Here is a 19,120-nt window from a genome sequence, read left to right as displayed (position 1 = left end):
ATTTTTCAAATCTATTAAAATAAGAAACAGAAATACCTATATTCAGACCCTTTGCTATGAGACTCAAAATTGAGTTCATGTACATCCTGTTTCCATTGATCATCCTTGAGATGTTTCTACAACTTGATTAGAGTCCACCTGTGGTAAAATCAATTGATTGGACAACATTTTGAAAGATACACAACTTTCTATATAATGACCCACAGTTGATAGTGCATGTCAGAGCAAAAACCAAGCCATGAGGTTGAAGGAATTGTTCGTAGATCCCCTAGACAGGATTGCGTCGGGGCACAGATCTGGGGAAGGGTACCAAAACATTTCTGCAGCATTGAAGGTCCCTAAGAACACAGTGGCCTCCATCACTCTTAAATGGAAGAAGTTAGAAACCACCAAGACTCTTCCTAGAGCTGGCCGCCTGGCCAAACTGAGCAATCGGGGGAGAAGGGCTTTGGACAGGGAGGTGACCAAGTACCCGATGGTCACTGACAGAGCTCCAGAGTTCCACTGTGGAGATGGGAGAACCTTCCAGAAGGACAACCATCTCTGCAGCACTCCACCAAATCAGGCCTTTATGGTAGAGTGGTCAGAATTAAGCAACTCAGTAAAAGGCATATGCCCGCTTGGTGTTTGCCAAAAGGCACCTAAAGAATCTCAGACCATGAAAAACAAGATTCTCTGGTCTGATGAAACCAAGATTAAACTCTTTGGCCTGAATGCCAAGCGTCACGTCTGGAGGAAACCTGGCACCATCCCTACGGTGAAGCAAGGTGGTGGCAGAATCATGCTGTGGGGATGTTTTTCAGCAGCAGGGACTGAGAGACTAGTTGGGATCAAGGCAAAGATGAAATGAGCAACGTACAGAGAGATACTTAATGAAAACCTGCTCCAGAGCGCTCAAGATCTCAGACTGAGGTGATGGTTCACCTTCCAACAGGACAATGACCCTAAGCACACAGCCAAGACAACGCAGGAGTGGCTTCGGGACAAGTCTCTGAATGTCCTTGAGTGGCCCAGAACCCGATCGAACATCTCTGGAGAGACCTGAAAATAGCTGTGCAGCAACGCCCCCCCCCCTCCAAACCTGACAGAGCTTGAGAGGATCTGCAGAGATGAATGGGAGAAACTCCCCAAATACAGGTGTGCCAAGCTTGTAGCGTCATACCCAAGAAGAGTTGAGGCTGTAATCACTGCCAAAGGTGCTTCAAGAAAAAACTGAGTTAAGGGTCTGAATACTTATGTAATGTGAGATTTGTTTTTTTATTTGTAATAAATTGTGTGTTGGTTATTGATTGATGTGGGAAAAAAACAATTTAATACATTATAGAATGAGGGGTCTGACTACTTCCGAAGGCACTGTGTATACTAGAGGTCGACCAATAATGATTTTTCAACGCCGATACCGATTATTGGAGGACCAAAATTGCCGATACCGATTAAAATCGGTCGATTCTTTATTTTTATTTGTAATAATGACAATTACAACAATACTGAATGAACCCTTATTTTAACTTAATATGATACATCAATAAAATCAATTTAGCCTCAAATAAATAATGAAACATGTTCAATTTGGTTTAAATAAAGCAAAAACAAAGTGTTGGAGAAGAAAGTAAAAGTGCAATATGTGCCATGTAAGAAAGCTAACGTTTAAGTTCCTTGCTCAGAACATATGAAAGCTGGTGGTTCCTTTTAACATGAGTCTTCAATATTCCCAGGTAAGAAGTTTTAGGATGTAGTTATTATAGGACTATTTCTCTCCATACGATTTGTATTTCATATACCTTTGACTATTGGATGTTCTTATAGGCACTTTAGTATTGCCAGTGTAACAGTATAGCTTCCATCCTTCTCCTCGCCGCTACCTGGGCTTGAACCAGGAACACATCGACAACAGCCACCCTCGAAACAGCGTTACCCATGCTGAGCGAGGGGAACAACTACTCCAAGTCTCAGAACGAGTGACGTTTGAAACGCTATTAGTGCGTACCCCGCTAACTAGCCATTTCACATCGGTTACACCAGCCTAATCTCGGGAGTTGATAGGCTTGAAGTCATAAACAGCGCAATACTTGAAGCATTGCGAAGAGCTGCTGGCAAAACGCACTAAAGTGCTGTTTGGATGAATGCTTACGAGCCTGCCGTTACCTACCATCGCTCAGTCAGACTGCTCTATCAAATCATAGACTTAAACATAATAACACACAGAAATACGAGCCTTAGGTCATTAATATGGTCGAATCCGGAAACTATCATCTCGAAAACAAAACATTTATTCTTTCAGTGAAATACGGAACCGTTCCGTATTTTATCTAACGGGTGGCATCCATAAGTCTAAATATTCCTGTTACATTGCACAACCTTCAATGTTATGTCATAATTACGTAAAATTCTGGCAAATTAGTTCGCAATGAGCCAGGCGGCCCAAACTGTTGCATATACCCTGACTCTGTGTGCAATGAACGCAAGAGAAGTGACACAATTTCACCAGGTTAATATTGCCTGCTAACCTGGATTTCTTTTAGCTAAATATGCAGGTTTAAAAATATATACTTCTGTGTATTGATTTTAAGAAAGGCATTGATGTTTATGGTTAGGTACACGTTGGAGCAACGAGTCCTTTTTCGCGAATGCGCACCGCATCGATTATATGCAACGCATGACACGCTAGATTAACTAGTAATATCATCAACCATGTGTAGTTATAACTATTGATTATGATTGATTGATTGTTTTTTTATAAGATAAGTTTAATGCTAGCTAGCAACTTACCTTGGCTTCTTACTGCATTCGCGTCCTCGTGAGGCAGGTGGTTAGAGCGTTGGACTAGTTAAGTGTAAGGTTGCAAGATTGAATCCCTGAGCTGACAAGGTAAAAAATCTGTCGTTCTGCCCCTGAACAAGGCAGTTAACCCACCGTTCCTAGGCCGTCATTGAAAATAAGAATGTGTTCATAACTGACTTGCCTAGTTAAATAAAGGTGTAATCATATGACACTACTGAGGCCTGTAGCTGGAAAGACATCAGCACAGTTCACAAATGGATCTAACTCGGTGTTCAAAATGACCGATTTCCGATTGTTATGAAAACGTGAAATCGGCTGAATTAAAATCGGCCATTCCGATTAAATCGGTCGACCTCTAGTGTATACACTTTATTCTATTCTACTGTATTTTAGTCAATGCCACACCGACATTGCTCGTCCTAATATTTATATATTTTAAATTCCATTCTTTTACTTTTAGATTTCTTTGTATTGTTGTGAATTGTTTTATATTACTGCACGGTTGGAGTTAGGAACACAAGCACTAACATCTGTTAAATATGTGTATGTGACCATTAATTTTAATATATGTCATATAGTGACTCTCCATATCAGCCCTCTCTCTCTCTCTCTCTCCCTACAGTACTTCAGTATGATGGGTAAGTTCAGGGCTACCTGGGGCATAGGCTAAGATCTATGTGCCCTGCCCTGGGTCCAGGGTGTGTCCGAGTCCTCTTGCGCACGCAGACGGCAGAGAGCGATTACAGAGCAGATAGTAATCACCGCACACAATTGCCTCTGCGCCTGTGGCCCAGCGTGGAGAGAAGGACCCGATCCACCATTAGGGACGGGAGAATCGCTTCGGTATTAAATCAATTTGTCAGAAGTGCCGCCCCTTAAGATGGGGGCTCAATTACACTGGTCTAGATGATAACTCATCGCAATTAAAGGCCATTCTTACCATGCTCCGGCTCTCACACATAACTCCTAATTGGAATTTATAACAGCAATCATGGTATGGAATTAAGGGAATCATTAGGGATGGGGTCAGTGAGCGCTCGGGGGGGGGGGGGGGGGGGGGGGGTGGTCGCTCTCTCCATCAGTCACCCTGATCACAGCCTAATAAAACCATTACATGCTTTTCGTCATATCCCCTGCCTCCATCTCTCTGCCCTCAAACAAAAATACTACTCCCTCCAATTAGATCCATGTGAACTGTGCTGATGTCTTTCCAGCTACAGGCCTCAGTAGTGTCATATGATTACACAGGAAATGGTGTTGAATGCAGTGGACACATACAAACACAACTTTCACTGACAGTATAAACAGAACAGAGGAAAACAAATCAAAAACATTGCAAAAGCCTGTCACAGTATTATGCCTGTAATTTTTTTATTTTTTTAACACCACAAAAAGTAAAATACAGTGGCTTCAGAAAGTATTCACACCCCCTGACTTATTCCACATTGTTGTGTTACAGCCTGAATTCAACATTGATTACATACATTTGTCTCACCCATCTACACACAAAAGACCACAATGACAAAATGTTTTTCAAAATTTTAGCAAATTTATGAAAACGAAAAACAAATATCGAATTGACATAAGTATTCAAACCCCTGAGTCAATACATATTAGAATCCCCTTTGGCAGCAGTTACAGCTATGAATCTTTTTCAAAATTGCTTGTTGAACATTGCTAGACAACCATTTAAGTCTTGCCATAGAATTTCAAGAAGATTTAAGTTAGAACTCGGACACTCACCCATAACACGACGCAGCCACCACTATGTTTGAAAATCTGGCGAGTGGTACTCAGTAATGTGTTGTATTGGATTTGCCCTAAACATAGCACTTTGTATTCACTACAAAAAGGATGCATGTTTAGGAATTATTTTATTTTGTACAGGCTTCATTCTTTTCACAGTCATTTAGGTTAGTATTGTGGAGTAACTACAATGTTGATCCATCCCCAGTTGTTTCCTATCACAGCCATTCAACTCTGTAACTGTTTTAAAGTCACCATTGGCCTCATGGTGACATCCCTGAGCGGTTTCCTCCATCTCCGGCAACTGAGTTAGGAAGGACGCCTGTATATTTGTTGGGAATGGGTGTTTATACACCATTCAAAGTGTAATTAATAACTTCAGTATGGTCAAAGGGATATTCAATGTATGCTTTTTTTCTCCCCACGTTTTTTTACACCCATCTACCAATAGGTGCCCTTCTTTGCGAGGCATTGGAAAGCATCCCTGGTCTTTGTGGTTGAATTTCAAATTCACTGCTCGACCTTACAATTATCTGTATGTGTGAGGTAGTGAAATTAGGTAGTCATTCAAAAATCATGTTAAACACTATTGCACAGAGTGAATCCATGCAATTTGTGACTTAAGCAAATTTGAATTCAAATCAAATCAAATGTTATTGGTCACACACACGGTTAGCAGATGTTATTGCGAGTGTTGCGAAATGCTTGTACTTCTAGTTCCGACAGTGCAGCAATATCTAACAAGTAATATCTAACAATTCCACACACAAATATAAGTAAAGGAATGGAATAAGAATATATAAATATATGGATGAGCAATGACAGAGCACCATAAGCTAAGATGCAATAGATAGTATAGAATACAGTATATACATATGAGATGAATAATGCAAGATATGAAAACATTATTAAAGTGGCATTATTAAAGTGACTAGTGTTCCATTTATTAAAGTGGCCAATGATTTCAAGTCTGTATGTAGGCAGCAGCCTCTCTGTGCTAGTGATGGCTGTTGAACAGTCTGATGGCCTTGAGATAAAAGCTGTTTTTCAGGCTCTCTGTCCCAGCTTTGATGCACCTGTACTGACCTCGCCTTCTGGATGGTGGTTGATGTCCTTGATTATCTTTTTGGCCTTCCTGTGACATCGGGTGCTGTAGGTGTCCTGGAGGGCAGGTAGTTTTCCCCCGGTGATGCGTTGTGCAGACCGCACCACCCTCTGCAGAGCCCTGCAGTTGTGGGCGTACCAGGCAGTTGCCGTACCAGGCAGTGATACAGCCCGACAGGATGCTCACAATTGTGCATCTGTAAAAGTTTGTGAGGGTTTTAGGTGGCAAGCCAAATTTCTTCAGCCTCCTGAGGTTGAAGAGGCTGTTGCGCCTTCTTCACCACACTGTCTGTGTGGGTGGACCATTTCAGTTTGTCAGTGATGTGTACGCCGAGGAACTTAAAACTTCCCACCTTCTCCACTGCTGTCCCGTCGATGTGGTTGGGGGGTGCTCCCTCCTGCTGTTTCCTGAAGGCCACGATCATCTCCTTTGTTTTGTTGACGTTGAGTGAGAGGTTATTTTCCTGACACCACAATCCGAGAGTCCTCACCTCCTCCCTGTAGGCTGTCTCGTTGTGTTTGGTAATCAAGTCTACTACTGTTGTGTCATCTGCAAACTTGATCAAATCCAATTTATTTATATAACTCTTCTTACATCAGCTGATATCTCAAAGTGCTGTACAGAAACCCAGCCTAAAACACCAAACAGCAAGCAATGCAGGTGTAGAAGCACGGTGGCTAGGAAAAACTCCCTAGAAAGGCAAAAACCTAGGAAGAAACCTAGAGAGGAACCAGGCTATGAGGGGTGGCCAGTCCTCTTCTGGCTGTGCCGGGTGGAGATTATAACAGAACATGGCCAAGATGTTCAAATGTTCATAAATTATGATTGAGTTGGAGGCGTCCATAGTCACGCAGTCATGGGTGAACAGGGAGTACAGCACACACCCTTGTGGGACCCAGTGTTGAGGATCAGCGAAGTGGAGATGTTGTTTCCTACCTTCACCACCTGGGGACGGCCCATCAAAGTCCAGGACCCAAGTACACAGGGCGGGGTTGAGACCCAGGGCCTCAAGCTTAATGATGAGCTTGGAGGGTACTATGGTGTTGAATGCTGAGCTGTAGTCAATTAACAGAATCTTACATAGGTATTCCTCTTGCCCAGATGGGATAAGGCAGTGTGCAGTGTGAAGGCGATTGCATCGTGGGGCGATAAGCAAATTTAACTGGGTCTGGGGTGACAGGTAAGGTGGAAGTCATATTCCTAAACTTTAGGTTTGCATCAACAAAGGGGTTGAATACTTATTGACTCAGGACACTTTAGCTTTTAATTTCATATTTATTAGTAAACATTTCTAAAAACATAATTCTACTTATTGTGTATAGGCCAGTGACAAAAAAATCTAAGTGTAATCCATTTTAAATTCAGGCTGTAAAACTATTTATCTTTTTGAAAAAGTCAAAGGGTGTGAATACTTTCTGAAGGCACTGCATGTGACCACTACAAGCACGAGGGGACATCTGGAGAGCTAATGGTATTAACTAAACAATAAGGTATAGTAGGACTGCTAGGCATACAGCAGGGTAGCAGCATATTAGTCAAACCAGTTAGACTGATGGGTAATGAGGTGTTCTGTACTGAGAGGCGTGGTCCAGAGAAATAGCTAGCACTGACAAGCTCCTTTTCACACACAACCATTTGATGTTTGTAATGTAAACATACATATGTGCATCCTCTGTGTTTTTCTTATTGTATTGTACATTACAAGATGTGGCTTTAGAGAGTGGGAATGAAAGTTAAACCAAATCAATGAGTAGTCTGATTCGGCCTACACAATATAACTGAGCAGAGCAACTGCGCTTTAAATAGACAGGCATTCCATCTGTTTAAACATTAACCAGGACTCAATGGTTGTTATTTAAACCTTCAATCATTATCTAGGTAGCACCTTTTTAATGTCAGCTCCACCAGAACTTTAGAAACCTGTTGACTGAAATATCTCATCAGCCTAAAACTACATGACAAATACATTGTAAGAAAGTGAGGAGCGTGAGAGTGTGAGAGAGAGCGTGAGAGAGCGCGAGTTCTGAAATGGCTTAAAATTCACAAATTAAGTGATCTATTTATGAAAGTGTAATGCATTTGTGAAAGCATATTTAATGTAAATTTCACATCAAACATGACTACACTAACCTTCTCAGGCTAGTAACTAACTTAAATTGAAAATGTAGTGTTATAATAAAGTCATGATATAGCGATGCTTTGTTTATGACAATGAGCATTCTAATAGTCCATGTTATGTTATGGAACTTTGACAATATAATAACCCATAACATTAGATTACAGATAAGTGGTAGAAAATGGTCATGACAAGTGTCACTACTATGGATATTGTAGAGGTTATTTTGTTCTAGTACAATAACATCACCACATTGTGCTGAGTTGATGTCCAGGGAGAGAGAATTCACACGATGTGGAACTGACCTGCTGACGTTACTAGGTGACTCGGTTCATTTAATAACCAACCTGCTCTACTGGTCATGTGTGAGAGACTGCAGTAGGCAGGGTTAACGGGCCATTCCACAGGACAGTCAGGAGATAAGACCGCAGACTGTCGGAGACTCCCTTGTTGAATTCCTACCTGGGTGTCCCTGTACTGCTCACTTCCACTCTGACCCACACCTTTCACTCACTACCAGATAGAGCGAGGGAAAGAGGACATTGTGTGCTCTGATCTGATCGAAACAGCCACATTCTCCAATAATCACACTCCACTGCTGACACTGATCCTGTCTGGAAAATGACCGGTCACACTGACCTCACCTGACCTGACCCTCAGCTCAATCTTGGGATCTCTGGAATTCTAAGATCAGAATATTGCTGTTGTGCCCTTACATTTGGGGATCCACCTTGTTTATGGATGAAACGCATCTCCACATGTACAAATAGATCTTCTGTGAACAATTATGCCAGTCGGTAGAGGAATATGCATTACTGGCCAGAACAGAGTTGGTGGTGGTTATAATAGTGGAATCACTCATGTTCTCTTGCTTCGTTTCTAGAAAACCTTTCTTGAAGCGCAATTTAAAACGGGCAATCTGCAGTTGAAACAATAACAAAGTGGCTACCCCGCCACTGTTTTTGTAAAAAGCTGAGGTATGAGGCAGGAGAAAAATAACCACTCTCAAATCCATAGAAAGAGCTATGAATGCAAGGACTGACCATCCATTATATCAAAATGTTTGATTTAACTTTGTTGAGACTATACGGTGTTTGTTTACGTTTACAAGCTTATATTTGGGGTTCTGATGGGTACGACAGTTGAACTAAGCTCATAAGGCATTTATAAAGTTATATCCTTCCAGAATCAATGGGTGTACAATGGGTACACCTTCCACCCCCCCCCCCCCCCCTGCAATTTAGCTAGCCAAAATAAAACAACATCTTTACACAAACTCTGAGTGAAGGAATTTTCTCAATTATAAATACTCACTCACTGTTATAAGTCACCCATGCATACACCACAAGACACGCCAAAGGTCTCTTCACAGTCCTGAACAGACTATGGAAGGCACACAGTACTACATAGAGCTATGACTACACGGAACTCTATTCCAAATCAAGTAACTTATGCAAGCTGTAAAATCAGACTTTAAAATGCACCTTAAGGAACAACGGGGACTGTGAAGACACACACACAGGCATACACACACGATAACATACGCACTATACACACACAGACACACACATGTACACATGGATCATGTGTTGTAGATATGTGGTAGTAGAGTAGTGGCCTGAGGGCACACACTTAATGTGTATCTGTTGTGAAATTTTATGTCATGTTTTTTAATTGTATAAAACTGCTTTAATTTGGATGGACACCAGGAAAAGAAGCTGCTGGCATAATAAATACAAATACTCAAAAGGATTCACACAGGAAATCCTAAATTGGTAACTGAGGAAATGACAAAGCACAAATCAGGACTATGACATCATTCCCCGATACTAAGGTGGAAAATATACAGTGCCTTCAGAAAGTATTCATAACCCTTGACTTATTCCAAATTGTGTTGTGTTACAGAATGAATTCAAAATGGAGTACATTTATTCCAAAATGATTTCAATACCCCATAATGACAAAGTGAGTGTGGTGTCAGGAAAATAACCTCACTCAACGTCAACAAAACAATGGCGATGATAGTGGTATTCAGGAAACAGCAGAGGGAGCACCCCCCAAACACATTGACGGGACAGCAGTGGAGAAGTTGGAAAGTTAAGATCCTCGGCGTACACATCACTGACAAACTCAAATGGTCCACCCACACAGACAGCGTGGTGAAGAAGGCGCAACAGTGCCTCTTCAACCTCAGGAGGCTGAAAAAATGTGTCTTGTCACCAAAAACACTCACAAACTTTTACAGATGCACAATCGAGAGCATCCTGTCGGGCTGTACCACCGCCTGGTATGGCAACTGCTCCGCTCACAACCGCAAGGCTCTCCAGAGGGTAGTGTGGTCTGGCCAACGCATCACCCGGGGACAAACTACCTGCCCTCCAGGACACCTACACCACCCGATGTCATAGGAAGGAAAAAAAGATCAAGGACAACAACCACCTGAGCCACTGCCTGTTTATCCCCACTACCATCCAGAAGGCAAAGTCAGTACAGGTGCATGAAAGCTGGGACCAAGAGACTGAAAAACAGCTTCTATGTCAAGGCCATCAGACTTAAATAGTCATCACTAACAGAGTGGATGCTGCCAACATAGACTCAAATCTCTGGCCACTTTGGTAAATGTAATAAAAAGGTATCACTCGTCAGTCACTTAAATAACGTCTACATATCCTACATTAATCATCTCATATGTATATACTGTATTCTATACCATCTACTGCATCTTGCAAATTCCCTGTCGTAGGTCAGTTAGTAGCACCACTTTATTTTAAGAATGTGAAATGTCAGAATAATAGTAGAGAGAATGATTTATTTCAGCTTATATTTTTCTCACCACATTCCCAGTGGGTCAAAAGTTTACATACACTCAATTAGTATTTGGTAGCATTGCCTTTAATGTGTGTAACTTGGGTCAAACGTTCCAGGTATCTTTCCACAAAAAGTTGGGTGAATTTTGGCCCATTTCTCCTGACAGAGCTGGTGTAACTGAGTAAGGTTTGTAGGCCTCCTTGCTCACACAAGCTTTTTCAGTTCTGCCAACACAATTTCTATAGGATTGAGGTCAGGGCTTTGTGATGGCCACTCCAATACCTTGAATTTGTTGTCCTTAAGCCAGTTAGCCACAACTTTGGAAGTATGCTTGGGGTCATTGTCCATTTGGAAGACACATTTGCAACCAAGCTTTAACTTCCTGACTGATGTCTTGAGATGTTGCTTCAATATATCCACATCATTAACCTCCCTCATGATGCCATCTATTTTGTGAAGTGCACCAGTCCCTCCTGCAGCAAAGCACCCCCACAACATGATGCTGCCACCCCTGTGCTTCATGGTTGGTATGGTGTTCTTCGGCTTGCAAGCCTTCCCCTTTTCCTCCAAACATAACAATGGTCATTATGGCCAAACAGTTCTATTTTTGTTTCATCAGACCAGAGGACATTTCTCCAAAAAGTACGATCTTTGTCCCCACGTGCAGTTGCAAACCGTAGTCTGGCTTTTTTATGGCAGTTTTGGAGCAGTAGCTTCTTCCTTGCTGAGCGGCCTTTCAGTTTATGTCGATATAGGACTCGTTTTACTGTGGAAATAGATACCTTTGTACCCGTTTCCTCCAGCATCTTCACAAGGTCCTTTGCTGTTGTTCGGAGATTGATTTGCACTTTTCGCACCAAAGTACATTAATCTCTTGGCGACAGAACGAGTCTCCTTCCTGAGCGGTATGACGGCTGCGTGGTCCCATGGTGTTTATACCGATGAACGTGGTACCTTCAGGCGTTTGGAAATTGCTCCCAAGGATGAACCAGACTTGTGGAGGTCTACAATTTTTTTCTGAGGTCTTGGCTGATTTCTTTTGATTTTCCCATGATGTCAAGCAAAGAGGCATTGCGTTTGAAGGTTGGCCTTGAAATACATCCACAGGTACACCTCCAATTGACTCAAATGATGTCAATTAGCCTATCAGAAGCTTCTAAAGCCATGACATAATTTCTGGAATGTTCCAAGCTGTTTAAAGGCACAGTCAACTTAGGTGTATGTAAACTTCTGACCCACAGGAATTGTGATGCAGTGAGTTATAATCTGTCTGTAAACAATTGTTGGAAAAATTACTTGTGTCATGCACAAAGTAGATGTCCTAACCGACTTGCCAAAACTATAGTTTGTTAACAACACATTTGTGGAGTGGTTGAAAAACGAGTTAATGACTCCAACCTAAGTGTATGTAAACTTCAGACTACAACTGTATATGTACATATTCTTATTTGTACATATTCTTATTTGTTATTCCCTTTACATTTGTGTGTATAAGTTAGTTGTGGTGAATTTGTTAGATATTACTGCACTGTCGGAACTAGAAGCACAAGCATTTCGCAACACTCACATTAACATCTGCTAACCATGTGTATGTGACCAATACAATTTGATTTGAAAACATGTTTTTGGAAACTTTTGCAAATGTATGTCAAATGAAATACAGAAATATCTAATGTACATAAGTATTCACAACCCTGAGTTAATACATGTTACAATAACCTTTGGCAGTGACTACAGCTGTGAGTCTCTCTCGGTAAGTCTGTAATGAAGTGTTTATATGGTACGAGATAGACAGCAAACCGGATGTCATTGTTTTCAATGAGAGCACAACTGTGAATGCCGTTCGCTGCCCCAGTAGACGGAACTTGCCGCCTGAGTTCAAATATTTCAACTTTTGCTGTACCGTTGTTATTTTTACCCATCTACCGATAGGTGCCCTTCTTTTCGAGGCATTGGAAAACCTCCCTGATCTTTGTTGTTGAATCTGTGTTTAAAATTCACTGCTTGACTGAGGGACCTTACACATATTGTATGTGTGAGGTACAGAGATAAGGTAGTCATTAAAAATCATGATAACCACTATTATGGCCAAAGTGTGAGTCCATGCAACTTATGCGATTTGTTAAGCAAATTTAGGCTTGACATAAAGGGTTTGAATAGATATTGAGTCAAGATTTTCATCTTTAATTGATTTGTAAAATGTCTAAAAACATAATTCCACTTTGACATTACGGGGTATTGTGAGTGGGCCAGTGACAGAAAATCTAAATTTAATACATTTTTAATTCAGGCTGTAACACAACAAAATGTGGAAAAGTCAAGGGGTATGAATACTTTCTGAAAGCAATGTACACTGCTCAAAAAAATAAAGGGAACACTAAAATAACACATCCTAGATCTGAATGAATGAAATATTCTTATTAAATACTTTTTTCTGTACATAGTTGAATGTGCTGACAACAAAATCACACAAAAATGATCAATGGAAATCAAATTTATCAACCCATGGAGGTCTGGATTTGGAGTCACACTCAAAATTAAAGTGGAAAACCACACTACAGGCTGATCCAACTTTGATGTAATGTCCTTAAAACAAGTCAAAATGAGGCTCAGTAGTGTGTGTGGCCTCCACGTGCCTGTATGACCTCCCTACAACGCCTGGGCATGCTCCTGATGAGGTGGCGGATGGTCTCCTGAGGGATCTCCTCCCAGACCTGGACTAAAGCATCCGCCAACTCCTGGACAGTCTGTGGTGCAACGTGGCGTTGGTGGATGGAGCGAGACATGATGTCCCAGATGTGCTCAATTGGATTCAGGTCTGGGGAACGGACGGGCCAGTCCACAGCATCAATGCCTTCCTCTTGCAGGAACTGCTAACACACTCCAGCCACATGAGGTCTAGCATTGTCTTGCATTAGGAGGAACCCAGGGCCAACCGCACCAGCATATGGTCTCACAGGGGGTCTGAGGATCTCATCTCGGTACCTAATGGCAGTCAGGCTACCTCTGGCGAGCACATGGAGGGCTGTGCGGCCCCCCAAAGAAATGCCACCCCACACTATGACTGACCCACCGCCAAACCGGTCATGCTGGAGGATGTTGCAGGCAGCAGAACGTTCTCCACGGCGTCTCCAGACTCTGTCACGTCTGTCACATGTGCTCATGTGCTCAGTGTGAACCTGCTTTCATCTGTGAAGAGCACAGGGCGCCAGTGGCGAATTTGCCAATCTTGGTGTTCTCTGGCAAATGCCAAACGTGCTGCACGGTGTTGGGTTGTAAGCACAACCCCCACCTGCGGACGTCGGGCCCTCATACCACCCTCATGGAGTCTGTTTCTGACCGTTTGAGCAGACACATGCACATTTGTGGCCTGCTGGAGGTCATTTTGCAGGGCTCTGGCAGTGCTCCTCCTTGCACAAAGGCAGAGGTAGCGGTCCTGCTGCTGGGTTGTTGCCCTCCTACGGCTTCCTCCACGTCTCCTGATGTACTGGCCTGTCTCCTGGTAGCGCCTCCATGCTCTGGACACTACGCTGACAGACACAGCAAACCTTCTTGCCACAGCTCGCATTGATGTGCCATCCTGGATGAGCTGCACTACCTGAGCCACTTGTGTGGGTTGTAGACTCCGTCTCATGCTACCACTAGAGTGAGAGCACCGCCAGCATTCAAAAGTGACCAAAACATCAGCCAGGAAGCATAGGAACTGAGAAGTGGTCTGTGGTCACCACCTGCAGAATCACTCCTTTATTGGGGGTGTCTTGCTAATTGCCTATAATTTCCACCTTTTGTCTATCCCATTTGCACAACAGCATGTGACATTTATTGTCAATCAGTGTTGCTTCCTAAGTGGACAGTTTGATTTCACAGAAGTGTGATTGACTTGGAGTTACATTGTGTTGTTTAAGTGTTCCCTTTATTTTTTTGAGCAGTGTATATTATTAATAAAAATTAATAATTAGCTCCCGGCCAGGGCAGGGAGCTAAGGCAAAGTACAGAAAAGTAGGGCTAAGAATTTCCAGGGGCCTCACAATACGATATTATCACGATACGATATGTATTTCGGATTCGATACTGTGAATTTATTACAATTTGATACTGTGATTTTATTGCGATTCGATGTTCCAAACATATTGCTCAAACTGTCTGCTGCAGAAAGAAACAGAGAGCCATGAAAACAAGTCTTGTTCAGTAGTGGAAATAAAAGCTCTGAAAGAAAATTGGGTCCCTTTTTAAAAAGATGGGGAACAAGCTATGAAGGAAAAATATTGGCGTTTTGGTGCACGTAAAGCCAACAAGCGCAAAAACAATATTGCAATATATATCATCAAAAATAATATCCCAATATGTAACTGTATGGATTTCTTCCCCCATCACTACAGAAAAGGGGATCTTCTTTCCAGCAATCCTGACCCATACAAATTATTACCTATACAAATTAGTTAATTTGTTTGCACAACATCAATTTCTTCGACATCTTTCCACTAGTGACACTTATATATATATATATATATATATATATATATACACACACATATATACACACACATCATCTCTAACCAGTAATGACTTAGTCACATGCGTCATGGTTATTAATATCATTGATGAAAAGCAACTCTCTCTATTGGGTTCAGGGTTGTGAAAAACAACTAATACCACACATAAAAAGATATACACTATATATTTTAAAAAGTATGTGAACACCGCTTTAAACATTTGTAGCTTTTGATATTTCAGCCACACTGCTAACAGTTGTATAACATTTAGCACACTGTCATCCAATCTCCATCGACAAACATTGGCAGTAGAATGGCCTTACTGAAGAGCTCAGTGACTTTCAACATGGCACCATCATAGGGTGCCACTTTTCTAACAAGCCAGTTGGCCCTGCTAGAGCTGCCTCATTCAACTGTAAGTCCTGTTATTGTGAAGTGTAAATGTCTAGGAGCAGAACCGGCTCAGCTGCAAAGTGGTGTGCCACAAGTTCACAGAAGGGGAAGATCGTAGTCTGTAAAAATTGTCTGTCCTCGGGTTGCAAAACTCACTACCGAGTTCCAAACTGCCTCTTGAAGCAACACAAGCACAAGAACTGTTCGTCAGGAGCTTCATGAAAAGGGTTTCCATGGCCGAGCAGCAGCACACAAGCCTAAGATCCCCATGTGCAATGCCAAGCGTCGGCTGGAGTGGTGTAAAACTCACCGCCATTGGACTTCGGCGCAGTGGAAACGCGTTCTCTGGAATGATATCACACTTCCCCATCTGGCAGTCTGACAAATTAATCTGGGTTTGGTGGATGCCAGGAGAACGCTACCTGCCCCAATTTATAGTGCCAACTGTAAAGTTTGGTGGAGGAGGAATAATAGTCTGGGGCTGTTTTTCATGGTTCGGGCTAGGCCCCTTGGTTCCAGTGAAGGGAAATCGTAAACGCTACAGCACACAACTGCATTCTAGATGATTCTGTGGTTCCAACTTTGCGGCAACAGTTTGGAGAAGGCCCTTTCCTGTTTCAGCATGACAATGCCACCGTGCACAAAGCAAGGTCCATACAGAAATGGTTTGTCGAGATCGGTGTGGAAGAACTTGACTGGCCTGCACAGAGCCCTGACCTCAACAACTTTTGGGATAATTGGAACGCCGACTGTGAGCCTGGCCTAATCGCTCAACATCCGCTCCCAACCTCACTAATGCTCGTGGCTGAATGGAAGCAAGTCCACGCAGCAATGTTCCAACATCTAGTGGAAAGTCTTCCCATATTAATGCCCATGATTTCGGAATGAGATGTTCGACAAGCAGGTGTCCACATACTTTTGGTCAAGCAGTGCACGTGTTCATCAGGGAACTGCTCTTAATGACACTTGTGGAAGCAATGGAGCATTTTCCCTGAGACACAACTAATGAAAAGCTACTGCATGTACTAACTTACTGTGTAACCTGGAAACATATCAATGACAAACAGGATATCTGTGTGGACATCTCCATGACCCAATTCTACAGACTATACTTAATCCAGCTCTTCTATGTGTAGCTAATATTTAACTAAAGACCTCTGGTGACAGAGTTTTTACTATAATTTCTGTATTTGTTACGGGAAACCTAGAGACAGTCCAAGAACTATGACAATGCATACTGTACAAACTAGGAAAACTATGACTACATTCCTGAGGATGAATGAACTGCACAAGCGCCCATCTCATCAGGACACTCAGGGAAAACGGACCATATAATTCAGTATACCAGCAAGTATTAAGAAATGTTGTTCCTTTCCCTTACAAATATGATATCCATTATTGGTCCCTAAAAAGTGCATGTTCTTTCAGGACTCCAACCTCCTGTTTGCTTTTCTTTTTTGACTGAGCTCAAAACTATGTAGCATTTCACAACCCTCACTTTTTAATCAACATGTAAGTACGTGTATAAACATCAAAACCAACATTTAGAATAATATCAAAATGTATAGTGTGTGAAAGAGGTATACCATAGAGGAACCTACCTTCCCCCCCTCTCTAAACTCCTCTGTGCAGCGACTAACTTTCTTCTCAGTAGTCTTCCTCTGTGGGTGAGCAGCAGCGAGGCTAGAGGGGGATCGAGTCAGGACAAGTCTGGAATCCACAGGGTATCAGAATACCTTGAAGATGGGGCAGGGCAGCACTGTCTGGGCTAGGAGTGGGGACTCAATACTATGTACTGTTACCAGGGGGCCGGTGCCTGCCCTTAGTACAGCAGGGACATGTAATTAGTTTGTGATCACTGAACACTGCAGGTATATGAAATCAATATGGCCGCCCTGACCAGTGAGGGAGAGATTGAGTACACGGTGCTGACATATTAATTAGAGTTATGTGACTTATATCATGAATTGATACCTTTACACTTGTCATGTGTGTCTCCTATCAAAGTGTTTACGGTCTTTAAATTAACATAGGGTTGAGAAATATCCAGACAGTCAAGATGGGGAGGGTCCCTGCTAACTAGGCTACAGGTGTTTCATTCATGCTATCTAGGGCTCATCTGGAAAACAGATGTAATTCTCAATGTGACTTCCCTGGTTAAATAAAGGATATTTTAAAATAACATATCCTATCCTGTGTTCCTTCCTCCAACACAATTTTTTTTTAAGTCATCAAAAATACATCGCATTCAAAACAATCAAATTTTTATTTAAAAAATGATTTAACCTTCATTTAAAATCGAATTATGCCCATCCATATTCAAATTATATAATAATGAATAACTACCCTACATAAAAGTGAACTATACAAGTTTAAAATTAACTGGGATAACCTGAAGGCCAGTGAGAAAGCAACGTAACGTTACTTCCTTGAAGTGTTTACTTGTGGTATGTTGTCACTGAAAGTCAATTGGAGTAGGTTTGCCTATATGGCTGAGTTTGACAGGTGGGCCTTACAGAAACATTATGGTGACTGGAATTAAACGTTATGCATTTGTCTGTGAAATAGAATTTCAAATGAAGTTTCTAACAACAATACAACTGTGAAAATGCAAAAGTGACAGCAATGGCGAATGCGCGACTTGGTTACATCGTTGTTCCTACATTTCTAATTTGTTTGGTTTACACAACATTTCCAAAAAAAATAAACTTACCTCGTATTCAAATCTTGCGGAATTCATTTTCTTCAATTATTTCAGCGTTAAATCCAGTTGGTAGACAGTTCGATCAATCAAAACGATTTAGACACTTTAAATGCACGGGACTATAGTCCTCCCTCCCTGGGGTCCAAGAAGTTTCAAATCAACGCGTGAGAGAGATTTATTTAAAATGTTGATCAAAAGTAACAACTGTCCCTTTGGTAAATTCCTTCAATGACTCAAATCCTGTGGTTAAAAGGTGTGAAACCTTTGTGGTTGTCGTGGCTGAGGTGTTTGTTTCAGTCAACAATTGTACACCTTGAAACTGACCCTTTCCATCCACACCCACGACATTTAGCCACGCCCACACCTGGTGCAGCCTTTGTAAATGGCCAGAACGCCAGGTGAGATCAGGAAGTTGCGATTTTACAGAACATTTAAATTAGAAGTAGTTTGTGTAAACAGATGCGGTTCTGTTATATCAGCTCTACATGTACGTAGGCTAAACACATATATATCTTCTCGATAGCAACGTTTTATAACAGATAGGTCTATATCACATCTTCATAACGCTGAGAAAAATATTGTGTAGAAGTAGAAAAGTAGAAAAATCGCCAATACAGTATTGGAAGTGATTGAAGACACTGATAGCCCTCACGTAGAGAACGAGACCATTATCTTACCTTGTGTGCCCCCTAGTGACCAAATACAGAATTTGAATTGGCATATTTTTATCGTTCGTATGATGAATGACTGGGTCCATTGCTTAATGCTTGGGCCAGGAAATATTTTTTGGACCCGACCAAACTTACAAGGTAAAACACACTGAAATTCAATCAAACACGCACCACGGGGGAAAAAAAAGTCGGCATGTGATCAATTACATCATTGTGAATTTTAAGGTTATTGTGTTTTAAGGGTGCGTTTTTCTTCTTCTTTGATGAGGTTTAACGGCGGTTGCCATCCAATAAATATTGCAT

At 41.8% G+C, this 19,120-nt stretch overlaps 1 protein-coding gene across 2 annotated transcripts in view; it reads right to left on the bottom strand.

Moving 5' to 3' along the window:
* Positions 1–18,493, bottom strand: part of LOC139572381 (suppressor of tumorigenicity 14 protein homolog) — a 38,259-nt gene extending 19,766 nt beyond the window's left edge. Inside the window, exon 1 of one of the 2 annotated variants that reach the window (XM_071395122.1) lies at positions 18,156–18,493. In XM_071395122.1, coding sequence (XP_071251223.1) covers positions 18,156–18,182 — 27 coding nt within the window. In that variant the 5' untranslated portion in view covers positions 18,183–18,493. Of the gene's footprint in view, positions 1–17,043; positions 17,144–18,155 lie in introns of those variants that run through there. The other variant, XM_071395123.1, reaches the window with a different exon arrangement.
* Positions 18,494–19,120: the final 627 nt, after the last annotated feature.

This window comes from Salvelinus alpinus, chromosome 4 (genome assembly GCF_045679555.1).
Source record: "Salvelinus alpinus chromosome 4, SLU_Salpinus.1, whole genome shotgun sequence".
Taxonomy (NCBI): Eukaryota; Metazoa; Chordata; class Actinopteri; order Salmoniformes; family Salmonidae; genus Salvelinus; species Salvelinus alpinus.
Note: the sequence above shows the minus strand (reverse complement) of the source record. Positions and strands in the feature narration are given on the sequence as shown.